The sequence below is a fragment of the Prunus dulcis genome, chromosome 3 (assembly GCF_902201215.1).
Source record: "Prunus dulcis chromosome 3, ALMONDv2, whole genome shotgun sequence".
Classification (NCBI taxonomy): Eukaryota; Viridiplantae; Streptophyta; class Magnoliopsida; order Rosales; family Rosaceae; genus Prunus; species Prunus dulcis.
This window is the reverse complement of record NC_047652.1, coordinates 19,067,183-19,078,073: the sequence shown is the minus strand read 5'-3', so window position 1 is coordinate 19,078,073 and position 10,891 is coordinate 19,067,183. Positions and strand designations below refer to the sequence as shown.

The 10,891-nt window shown below is 37.9% G+C and overlaps 2 protein-coding genes across 2 annotated transcripts; one reads left to right on the top strand and one right to left on the bottom strand.

The window, feature by feature from the left end:
* Positions 1-163: 163 nt before the first annotated feature.
* On the top strand, positions 164-2,639 carry LOC117621931 (NADPH-dependent oxidoreductase 2-alkenal reductase-like). Its single transcript, XM_034352458.1, has 6 exons — positions 164-409; positions 474-657; positions 1,032-1,198; positions 1,942-2,024; positions 2,101-2,227; positions 2,385-2,639. Exons 1-6 carry the CDS (start codon positions 164-166, stop codon positions 2,637-2,639), a joined length of 1,062 nt encoding a protein of 353 aa, XP_034208349.1.
* Positions 2,640-4,616: 1,977 nt separating this feature from the next.
* Positions 4,617-7,713, bottom strand: LOC117621592 (transcription factor MYB101). The gene is made up of 3 exons (XM_034352157.1): positions 6,979-7,713; positions 5,453-6,401; positions 4,617-5,187 (listed from the first exon to the last, which is right to left on the bottom strand). Exons 1-3 carry the CDS (start codon positions 7,333-7,335, stop codon positions 4,913-4,915), a joined length of 1,581 nt encoding a protein of 526 aa, XP_034208048.1. The 5' UTR covers positions 7,336-7,713; the 3' UTR covers positions 4,617-4,912.
* Between the last annotated feature and the right edge of the window lie 3,178 nt (positions 7,714-10,891).

Here is a 10,891-nt window from a genome sequence, read left to right as displayed (position 1 = left end):
TCAAATCTCTCCTCTTTTGTAGCCTCAATATTTGTACTAAAACTATAAGTAAGTTGTCTATCAAATTTTGTTCCAATAATTGACTCAGTTACTCAAGTCTTATCGTATTGCCAAACTCAGTAAAAAGGTGATGCGAAGCTAGACATTTGAGAGAGATCAGACAATGGGTGGTGTGGGTGAAGATATGAGAGTATTGGAAAGCAGAGAATGGTACATTGCGTCTTATGCACCTCAAGGTGTTCCAAATTCTGATCATCTCAAGATTCGTACTGCCAAACTCTCACTAGCTCTTAATTCGATCCCCGAACGGCATGTCGTTCTTGAGACCCTTTTCCTCTCCGTTGATCCATACTTACGCAGCAGAATGACTGGCCGAGAAGACGGCCTATACTTGCCCCACATATTCACTGTTGAACATTAAGATCAAATTACTGTTGAGATTAAATGGTTATTGTCTTTGCATGATATTACAGGTTATTATAGCATTTGGGGTTGGAAGGGTAATTAAGTCAAACGATCCCAACTACAGTGAAGGTGACATAGTGATCAGCCCTGTCACACCTTTGGCTGAATATTGCGTGGTATCATCCCAATCTATAACAAGAAAGATTGATCCGCATTCTGGGATTTCAACGCCTGAATATATCAGCTTGTTAGGCAAACTTCTCTCTTAATTTCTCTCTCTCTCTTTTTCCAATTCTAAATTCTAGCTCGTTTGGTGCCTAGAATTGAATAAGCTAAATTGGATAAATCACTAAATTGAAGATATGTTAAAGGAGGAAATGAAGGTAGATGTGAAGTGTTTTTCACTTTTTTGGATCCTACCATTTTGTGAGAATTGCATGGGATACGTTTTCTTGGATATTAGTAATACATCTTACAGTTACCTTCAACTTAGACAGCATTTCTTCATTTCTTCTTTCAATATACCTTAAATATGATCAAATCCAAGCCAATTGTAAGCACCAAACGAGCTTATATGTTATTTTACTTAAATTCAACTCTGACATGATTATATACGTATAATCTAGGGGTACCTGGGTTTGCAGCATGGGTGGGAATTGAGGTGATAGCAGACCCAAAACCAGGGTCCAATGTGTTCATTTCAGCCGCAGCTGGGGGCGTTGGCATGTATGCCGGGCAGTTGGCCAAGCTAGAAGGCTGCAGGGTGATAGGGAGCACGGGATCAGATGAGAAAGTAAGTACTTACAAATCCAAGTCACCACATGTACCAAAGTGTTTGCTCGTCCACAACCAAGCTACAATGTTATGGGCCTTTAGTTTGGGCTCACTTGTCAGTTCATGGGCCAAACATAACTATCTATAGGCATCTTGGTTTCCTATCAAATTGCTTGAGATGCATTGACGAACAAATTGTGTTTGCTTTTGAGAATGACCAATTAAATTACTTACAATCTTAGTACAAAAGATGATAAAATGTATGCATTTTTGGTAATCAACGTGATAATCCAATAAATATGAAGGTGATGCAAAGTTTGAAATCGGCGCTTCGGCCAAGTATGAATTAGAAAAATCTAGAAAAGCTTGACTGCATAATTCAATACCGCGGGACGTGACAAATTATGCGAACGAAAAAAATATCGGTTGAGGTTGCGACAAATTACCGGTTGAGGTTGCGACAACATTTTGATCGTGTATTGTTTTCATTGACAATTTTTCTATTAGGGGATTCATTTTTGGAGTTACTATGTTTTCGTGTATGTGTGCAAACGTTTAAGTTCGGAGTTACTTTAAACATTTACACTCCTATATTGTTTTTCAATTTGAAAGCTGAATTTAATCACAAATTCCTTTAGATATTGGATAGAATGATGCATTCAATTACAATTATGTAAACTCCCCTAACTTGCAATATATATAATTGTTTAACTCTTACAGATTAACATTTTGTTTCAATTGTTGATAATTTATGGTTCTTAGGTAAGGCTCATAAAGGAGGAATTTGGATATGATGATGCATTCAACTATCACAAAGAGAAAGATTTTGATGCTGCTCTGAGCAAGTAATTACTGTATGATTTTGAGAATCATATCTGGGTATATATGAAGACTCAAAAGTTTTTTCCTTACAATTTACAGGTATTTCCCAAATGGAATTGATGTATACCTTGACAATGTTGGCGGTAGAATGCTTGAGGCTGTTCTCAACCATGTCAACAAGCATGCAAAGATCCCTCTTTGTGGCATGATATCTGAGTACAATAAGGTAAATGGTGTCATTTATTCATATTAAATTAATGATGATTGTGTAAGCATGACGGAAGTTGACATGCATAAAAAAACATATTTTATATATGCATAATGCATGCATGTGCCTATGTTTGTCTGTTTTCTCAATTGCGAAGGTCATCAAATTTGTGCAGGCTTGGACTGAGAGAGAGGGGGTCAGGAATTTGCTGAATTTAGTCGGCAAGGAAGTGCATATGCAAGGGTTCATGCTGGGCTCATACATGGATCGTTTTGGGGATTTTGCAAAGGAGATGGAGGGTCACCTAAAGCATGGCAAAATTGGTTCTAAGATCAAAATCTTCCATGGAATTGATAAATTCTTGGAGAGTTTAGGATCTCTATTCACCAGCTGTAATATTGGAAAAGTAGTAATCCAAGTTAACGAGTAATTAATCAATCTATGAGAGCAGATTAAAGAAGCTAGACTTGTAAGATGCATCATAGATTCATACATAGGAGAAGTAGAGATTATTTTAAGAAATTAGGCACACAAGGTTTGTAGGGGGAGGATTCAATGGCTAGAAACGGGGTGGTGTGGAAAATGCCTTACCTTTGTACATGAGCTACAAGGACAAGTATCAATGCCACCAATCTTTTGCTCATGCAATTTCTATGTCCCCAAAAATCCATCGGCACCTATCACAAATGTGCCAATGTTGTGTACATTAATTCATGCCTTACCTTCCATTCCCTCATGCCACTATTTTGCACCCTCAATCCCCGGCAAGTAACGCAAACCTCTTTATCTTAATTATAATGTTGTCGTGTTTAAATTAATGAGTTTGATGAGTCACGACTTAACTTTAGTGATAGAGTACTTATTTCAATCACGATAAGCTATAACTCAACCCATCACTAATTGAATAGGAAAATAAAGAAAAAAGAGTCAACTATGAAACGCACGCATATATCTTGGTACTTGGAACACTGAGCCTGCCCAGTGGTGAAGTATGTGTTTGTCCCTTTTGCAACTCAAGTGAGCAAGGACAAGATTTCGAACCAAAAAACTGAAAATGGTCAATTTAATTAATTACAATGTGTAACCGACACCAGATATATTGGTAAAATATTGTTTACCATTTGGCAACTTTCTCATTAAAAAAACTGGCTGATTTAAAGAGACCCACTGACCACTTTTCCTCCCCTCAGTACCCACCGACTGGTCTTGCAAATGGAAAAATGTTTTCTAGAATTTTAGTACAAAATCTGCAGATATATATAAGAAGCAAGAAAAATAAATTTAGATAGAACATGAAAAATGTTTGCGTGCATGGTCACTCAAAAAAATCAAAACCAGCAACTCCTATGTTTCCTCGCATTTATCAATACTTTTTTATTACAAACATTTGTGAGGGAAGTGGGCGATGAATAGGGAAAGAGGGTATGCGTGAGCCCTTCTTTTTTCCCTTTTTTTTCTTTGTGCACTAAAATTATTAAAGACGTTTCACACAAATAACACTAAGGCAATTCAAGTTGGTCAATTTGCATATCAATTCTTTATGACACTGTGACAGTGTGTGTGACAAAATCCCTCTATACTTTCTTTACTTTCGCAACAACGAAAAACAAGTTGAGATCAAGGATGACACACTGCAACCACGGCCTCCCTGCCAAGCTCTCCCCAAGGCTGCAAAGCAGACCTCTATTTTAGCTAATTTTCAGTGCTATTTTTGGCGAGTTTCGTGATAAAGTGGTGCACTTGTCACTTGGATTTATTATACTGTTAAATCTGCCCTTAAATTTTGGCATGGTGTGTGCAAGAAAACTACTGGGAAAATTAGATTTTTGTGTGAATTGGGAATTGTCACAAATGAATGAAAATTCGTCATGAAAACGTGAGACAACGTGATTGTCATATTTCTTATATATGCCAAGGGCCGCAAAACCTTTTGGTGACGATATACTATTTGGCCAAAACTCAAAAAGTTTCTTTTTCTGTGTACAAGTTGGGATACAAGTTACATCTTCTCCATTGGGAAAATGGGTGTGATCTCATTTCTAAGTTAACAAAAAAGGTGCAAGTGTTCTTATGGCTCGTTTGGGAATGATTCTAAATAGATAAAATTACTTTTGGAGATAAACACCTCCCACGTGCTTCTTTTAAGCGATTCTTCATAAAATCACTTAAAACTATTTAAAGTCTCCATAAAAGTGATTATTGGGGTATCCATAATCACTCCCAAACGAGCCCTTAGTTTTGTATTCACAAATTACTTCAACCCATAGATACTTATTAAGAAAGGAAAACTAACACATAAATATAAAAATTAAGATAACTAGAATCCATGAAACTAAAACTGAGTTCTACATTGATGATATATACAACACATGCATGACATAAAACAAGTTTTTTTTTTTTTGGGGGGAGTTTTTGGGCTTACTTACTCGACTTCAACATAAACACTGAACTAAAATAGAAGAGAAGGTTCATTAACCCTAAGACTTTTCAGTCTTCCTTTCTGCTAGAAAAGCTAGCCCTAATGAAACCTCTAGCTAACTAAAAAGATAAAACCCACATGATCCACATCCACTAGCTAGTAAAACTCTCTAGCGTTAGTTAACCATATGCACACTAAGCTCTAGTCTTCATCAGTACTCATATGGACACTCACTATCTCTAGTCTGTTTTAAGCAAATGTTCTCCAGCTGGGAGCTTCAACGCTTAACATATGCCAGGCATGTTGTTCCAGTAGCAGGCTCCTAAGGTGCGCTGGACTTCGGGTGCTGCTGTCGTGGTCTTCACCGACGTCAATGTCAACGGGGCATTTTGCTGAGTGTCTAGACCCACATTCTCACTTGCTGATGATCCGCTGTTGGACATGCATTCAGCCAGGTACCACGACGTCTCAGATACTGCTGGCACCGTAGAGGAGAAGTTGAGCAAGCTCAGCAAGTCATCGTCCATCTCATCTAGTGGATCCTCACTTTGTTTCATGTCTGTGGATCATCAAAATCCCAAGTTATATGTAGTAATATTTCTACCAAATGACATCGAAATTGTAGATGGAGCTTCAACATTCACCAAATGAGCTCACTTATGAGTCAGATATTAACATGCGTGTAACGCTCTCCCGTCAGATTGTCCGGCAATATAAAATACTTGTGTTGTCGATCGTTAATTTAAACTATTTATGAAATTGACTCTTGCATGAATTAATTAAAGTAAAACACAAGAGGCATGCAAGAGCTTGAAATATCTTACCAATTGATGACGGGGACGAGCTATCATCCCTCTGGTTTTCAGCACTATTATCACCGCTATTCTTCAAAGTTGATTCGACCTGCACGGTGTCATCCTCCTCCTCCTCATTAGACTCTTCCTCCACCACCACCAAACCTTTCTCTTTTCCAGACACCCCAGAAGAACTGTCCTCACTCTTCAACCTCTTATTCGAAATGTTATGAGCCTCGGCCAACACATCATCCAAGAGACCACTATTGCCTTGAGATGGCACCGGTGCAATTTCATAGTGATCATCTTCATTGGTATTGCCAGAAGCACCCATTGGAGCCTCATCGCCATGAATACTTTGCGGTGTTTGGTTCGAAGGGAGCTCTGCATTGGAACCCGCAACCAAACCCGCAGTTGAGTCATAAGAAGGAGGGCCCATGATGATCGAGCTGAGGCTAAGATTGTTGTAGCCACCAAACCCTCCATCAGAATTGTACTGATGCTGAAGCGGTGGAGGAGCAGCAGATGAGGACCCAAAAGGGTTTGGGTTTGGGATGTTATGGCTCTGGTTGAAGAGAGCTGAAGAAGATGAGGACCCAAAAGGCATAGCGAAGACACCGCCATTGCAATTGAATTGGGTGATGGGGTTGGAAAAGAGAGAAGCAGCATTGCGGTGGTAATTGTTGGTGTGGTTGTTGTGATGATCTGAGGAGGAGGAGAAGGTGGTGATGTGGTCGTAAAGAGAAAGCTGGGCGGGGCTATAAGTGCTGGGCTTTCGAGGCTGGGAGTTGGAGAGGAGGGATGAGAATGAAGAAGCGGAGGAGGAAGAAGAAGAGTGTCTCATTTGGTGGTGGTGGAAAGCAGCAGCCGCTGCTTCTGGCTGGAGGTCGTGAGGGTAAACTGGTAAACCGGCCCTTTGGCGTCGCTTTATTCTGGTGTTCCAGTAGTTTTTTATTTCATTGTCAGTCCTTCCGGGTAACTGATGATCAAAATCATCCAAAAGAAAAAAAAAAAAAAATGAAACAGACATACATGAGTATCAACAAAAGAAAGAAAGAGCAGGTCAAATAATTTTTTTTAAAAAAAATAGAAAAATAGCTAGGTAGGTCCAAAAGAAAATTAAGGGAAGGGGGGGTGTTGGGGAATCTGGTCAGAAAATGAGATCAGCGTCAGATAAAATAAGAACAACTGGATTCTTTATTAATCGAAAGAAAATTGATAAAAAGGTATGAGCTAGCAAAACTTTTTACAAATTTATTGACGGAAAAAAAAGAAAGGATTTTTGCAATTTCATAATCATATGAGTATGTAAAAAATAATGAAAACCATGTAAATTGATCGAGACAGATAGTCCAAGAAGACCAAGAAAGAGGAAATGAAAGCAACTGCGGTCACAGTCAGAATCAAAATGGCAGAGAAAAATCACATAAAAAGGTATAGTCCAAGGGACAAGGAAAAAGAAGAAGGAAAAAAAATATTCCACAAAGAATAGATAGATAGAACACACACACAAGAGGAAAAAAAAAAAAAACCAAAGAGAATGGAACAAAATTCACCTGAGAAGCCATGCGAGCCCACTTGTTGCCGAATTTAGCGTGAAGTTCGATGATGAGACGCTCTTCGTCGGGGGAAAGCGAGCCTTTCTTGAGATTAGGCCTCAAATGGTTGGCCCACCTGAGCCTGCAGCTCTTGCCGCACCTTGCCAGACCTGAATTCTTCTGCACCGCGTTCCAGTTTCCCTCGCCGTGCTTCTTCACGTACTCCATCAAGATCCCGTCCTCCGCCGCCGTCCATGGGCCCTTCTTCAGGCCCCGCTGCTGATGCTGGTGGTGGTGGTTGTGGTGGGACCCGCCTCTCTGAGCTGCCGCCTCCGACTCATGAACTCCGTCCACTCCGCTGCTGTTGAGCATCATGATGATTTTAGGCCTATATAGCTATAGCTAGCTAGCTACCTATATAAATATATATATGTAGCTACCACCTATGTTTCTTGTCTGAATTCTTTGTTGAGTTTGTGTTTTGTTAACGCGTTTTCTTTGTTCGATGGGGTGTTTGGTTTGTGCTTTGAGAAATTGGATCAAAGAGAGGGAGAGAGAGAGGGAGATATGGAGGTTTGGAAGAGTTTCTCTCTCCTCTCCCAAGGTGTGAGAGAGAAATGCAAGAAAGAGAGGAGAGAATTAGAGAGAGAGAAAAAGAGACGGACACAAGAAACTAGCTCTAGACCTTGTCTCTATTCTAGCTTTTTTTTGTTTTAGACAAGGGATTTCAGAGAGAGAGAGAGAGATAGAGAGAGAGAGAGAGAGAGGGTCTCTAAAGTTTGGGGGCTTTGGGGTGAGAGTGAGAGGGGGGGTGGGTTGAGGAGGGGGGGATTTATTTAGAGGTGCGAGCTTCCATTTCGGTCCGGGTTGCATGCTAAATGGTACGTCCATGGACGCGTTTTCTATGTCCACCCTTCATTGCTATTACACCACACTCTTCCCCTCTTTCACTTCTAGAACACCATTTTAGACATTCCCTCACTTTCTTTTTATCAATTTTTGCAAGTTCAATTCATTGTATGAATTCATTATTTCTCTTGTTTTTCTTCCTAGGTCAATCTTCAAAGGTACATTTTAAGAAAAACAATTGACATTGTGCTATATACTATAAACATATTTGGACCATAATGAGTATTGACGGACCACGTTACTGACCGCAAATCTCTCGAAGGTATGGAATTTATGTGGGGTCCATCGAGAATTGATAACGAAGGAATTTCTCACCTTTTAAGGTTAAAACGACACGAGGAATGGATAGCTGGATGACTTTCTTAGCATTCTTATCCAATCAACTCTAAAAGTTATTATCACGACGGCGTCAGCTGTGGACCCGTCAAATTATTATTATTTGTCGTACATTATTATGGAAAATGATTCTCTTCTGACTTATTATGGCAAAGCGTCTCTGCCTCGAGGTTCTCGGTTCATTCCCCGGGAAATTCTCTTTAGAAATTTAAAGTTTTTTAAAATAAATTGAAAATAAAGATATCACTCATTTCCAGTTCAAAATTATTTTACAACTATTTTCACTTCTTCTTTAAACAAATTTTGTAAAAGAACATAATTTCACAACCAGTAAGTAGGAGAAGTAATGTGCTTGATGAAGTTTTTTATTCTTAAGTGTTTGTAAATATGATAGAAATAGTTTTATTCATCAAATCTACTAGCCAAGTTTATTTGACTCACATCATTTCTCAAGAGAGTGATATGCCACTGATTGCTTAGGCTTAATAATGAAAGGAAAATACTAGGCTTACCACATTGTGTACCACCTTTCTAATAGAGGTGGGGCCCATTGTATTGGTGGGCTCCACCTCTATTAGAGAGGTGGTACACAATGTGGTAAGCCTAGCATTACCCATAATGAAATGTATTTATTACATTGGAAGAGATTAGCACACACTTAACTTAAATTTGCCCTCCTAATAACTCATTTCATCAATAAAAGGATATGCATTTTTTACTTATATCTATCAATAATTAATGCCTTTCCTTTAAATTGTATATGCATTTTGACTGTATCCATGATAGTTGAACTTCATGTTTCTAGACGTTTCTCAGTCCTCTCCTTAATTCTTCTTCCATACAAAGCTGAGTAGCTTAATTGCTCAATTAGGTCAACCACAATCATATCATTCTTCGAATTTCACCCTAAATTAAAGATTAAGGAAATATAAACCTAGCTATACTTATGTTTAGTTGTGGTTATCGACTTCTCAAGTATGAAACATTTTCTTCTTTCGTTGATGTTCACATTGGTACAGATGATTTTGGCTTCTTTCTATTCAATAAATGTATTTACTCTCAAATCCAGATTCATATATTGACCGTAATTATTTTAGTTTTACTAGTTTGAATGAGTTGCGAGTTGTATAAGTGCAGCTGAAATTTGAGCATCTACAATCATCATCACTATTTTTTAGTTCAATTTAGCTAAAAAGCACAAAAGTTATTTTATGAGCTCTCTATAAAATTTCAATTTCAATCATACTCCGACTCTCTAGTTTTGGGAGTCACAAATGCTATAATTCTTTTTCAATTCAACATAAATGGTCAATCTCTAGAAAAAATAGGCAGTATTAAGATATCATTAAATTATAGAGAGCCACTAATTAAGAGTCCATTCTCTCTCATCAGATTTAGGAGCTCATAGAGGTCTTTCTATTTTAGGAGCTGGATAGGGAGCATGGTTGGAGGTGGGTTTTCTCAGTTCCTCCCTAAATTTTATCTAAAGATGTGTTTTAGGGAGTCCATTGTGGATGCTCTCGATTAAAATTATAAAAGAATGCAAATGAATATTTAATAGAATTTCTGCAATAATATCCTTTATTGTTTAAACTATTGCAGTTCGTCCTCTTAATTATAACAAAACTTGTGCGGAGAATTTCGAAAGAAAAAAAATATATCCCATCGATTTTCTTGTTTTGGTTACACAGATTTGAGCTGAGAATTTCAATGGTTTCAAATCACATTAGCCATTCCATTCCTTCCGGATAACCTAAAACATGTAGGCCTACCTAAGAAAGAACAGAAAGGGTACTTTCTATTATAAAGAAGTGAAGCCCACATAGATAAAACTAGAGGGCATTAGTCAAAAGATGGAGATAAAGCTAGAGGGTATTAGTCAAAAGATGGGATAATGATGTTGGGGAGAAATCATTATGTCTCCCTTAAAAGCCATTTGCTTTGCCTATAAATAGGCATTATATTTGCTTGTAAATACACACGAAAGAGAGAAGAGAATAGAGTGAGAGTCAGAGAGAAGAAAAAGTGTGGAGTCTATCTGAGGAGAAATTCTGTCAGTGTAAACACCACAAAGAGAAATATAATTCCACTCCCAATATTACAGTGGTACTTCTCATCCTCTGATTATTCTAGTTTTATAACACGTTATCAGCACGATAGTCTCTCCTTTTATTTCTGAATTTTTCCCAACTCAACATTATGTGGTTATTTCTCTGTCTCCTCTCTGTCATATGTCTACTTTCACTTTATTACTACGACGACATGCAAACTTTCTTTTTTGTGTTCTCACAATTTCTATGTTGTTTCATCCATGCTTGTTTAATTTACTTCTTTGTAACGTAATTTGGAATGGCGCGGTTTTTATACCCCGTCCTGTTATTTTATGGTGGTGTAATTTTTTTTTTACCCATCGCGTTGTAACACAAATTATTGTAATAAAATGATGGTGTGATCTTAAAACCCATCTATTATATCTTGAATAGTGGCGCAGTTATATTGCCCACAATATATGATATATTATGCACTTCATATATATTAGGTGAAGGTTTTTATCCCCACATTTATTTTATTTATGGTATGGAGTAGGTTTATTACCCATACGGCAATATTTATTTAAAGGTGTGGCGCGAGTTTATCGTCCATACAGCTACCTTTACTTTTATTTAAAAAGTATGGAGCTGAATTT

What these genes read in the sequence shown, in the direction of transcription:
- LOC117621931 (XM_034352458.1), top strand. Translation starts at nt 164, where the DNA reads ATGGGTGGTGTGGGTGAAGATATGAGAGTATTGGAAAGCAGAGAATGG. An exon ending in TGAATATATCAGCTTGTTAG is followed by an intron (nt 658 to 1,031) that starts GCAAACTTCTCT and finishes CGTATAATCTAG; the next exon opens with GGGTACCTGGGTTTGCAGCA. An exon ending in GCACGGGATCAGATGAGAAA is followed by an intron (nt 1,199 to 1,941) that starts GTAAGTACTTAC and finishes TATGGTTCTTAG; the next exon opens with GTAAGGCTCATAAAGGAGGA.
- LOC117621592 (XM_034352157.1), bottom strand. Translation starts at nt 7,335, where the DNA reads ATGATGCTCAACAGCAGCGGAGTGGACGGAGTTCATGAGTCGGAGGCG. An exon ending in GGGCTCGCATGGCTTCTCAG is followed by an intron (nt 6,402 to 6,978) that starts GTGAATTTTGTT and finishes TTTGATCATCAG; the next exon opens with TTACCCGGAAGGACTGACAA. An exon ending in CTCGTCCCCGTCATCAATTG is followed by an intron (nt 5,188 to 5,452) that starts GTAAGATATTTC and finishes GATGATCCACAG; the next exon opens with ACATGAAACAAAGTGAGGAT.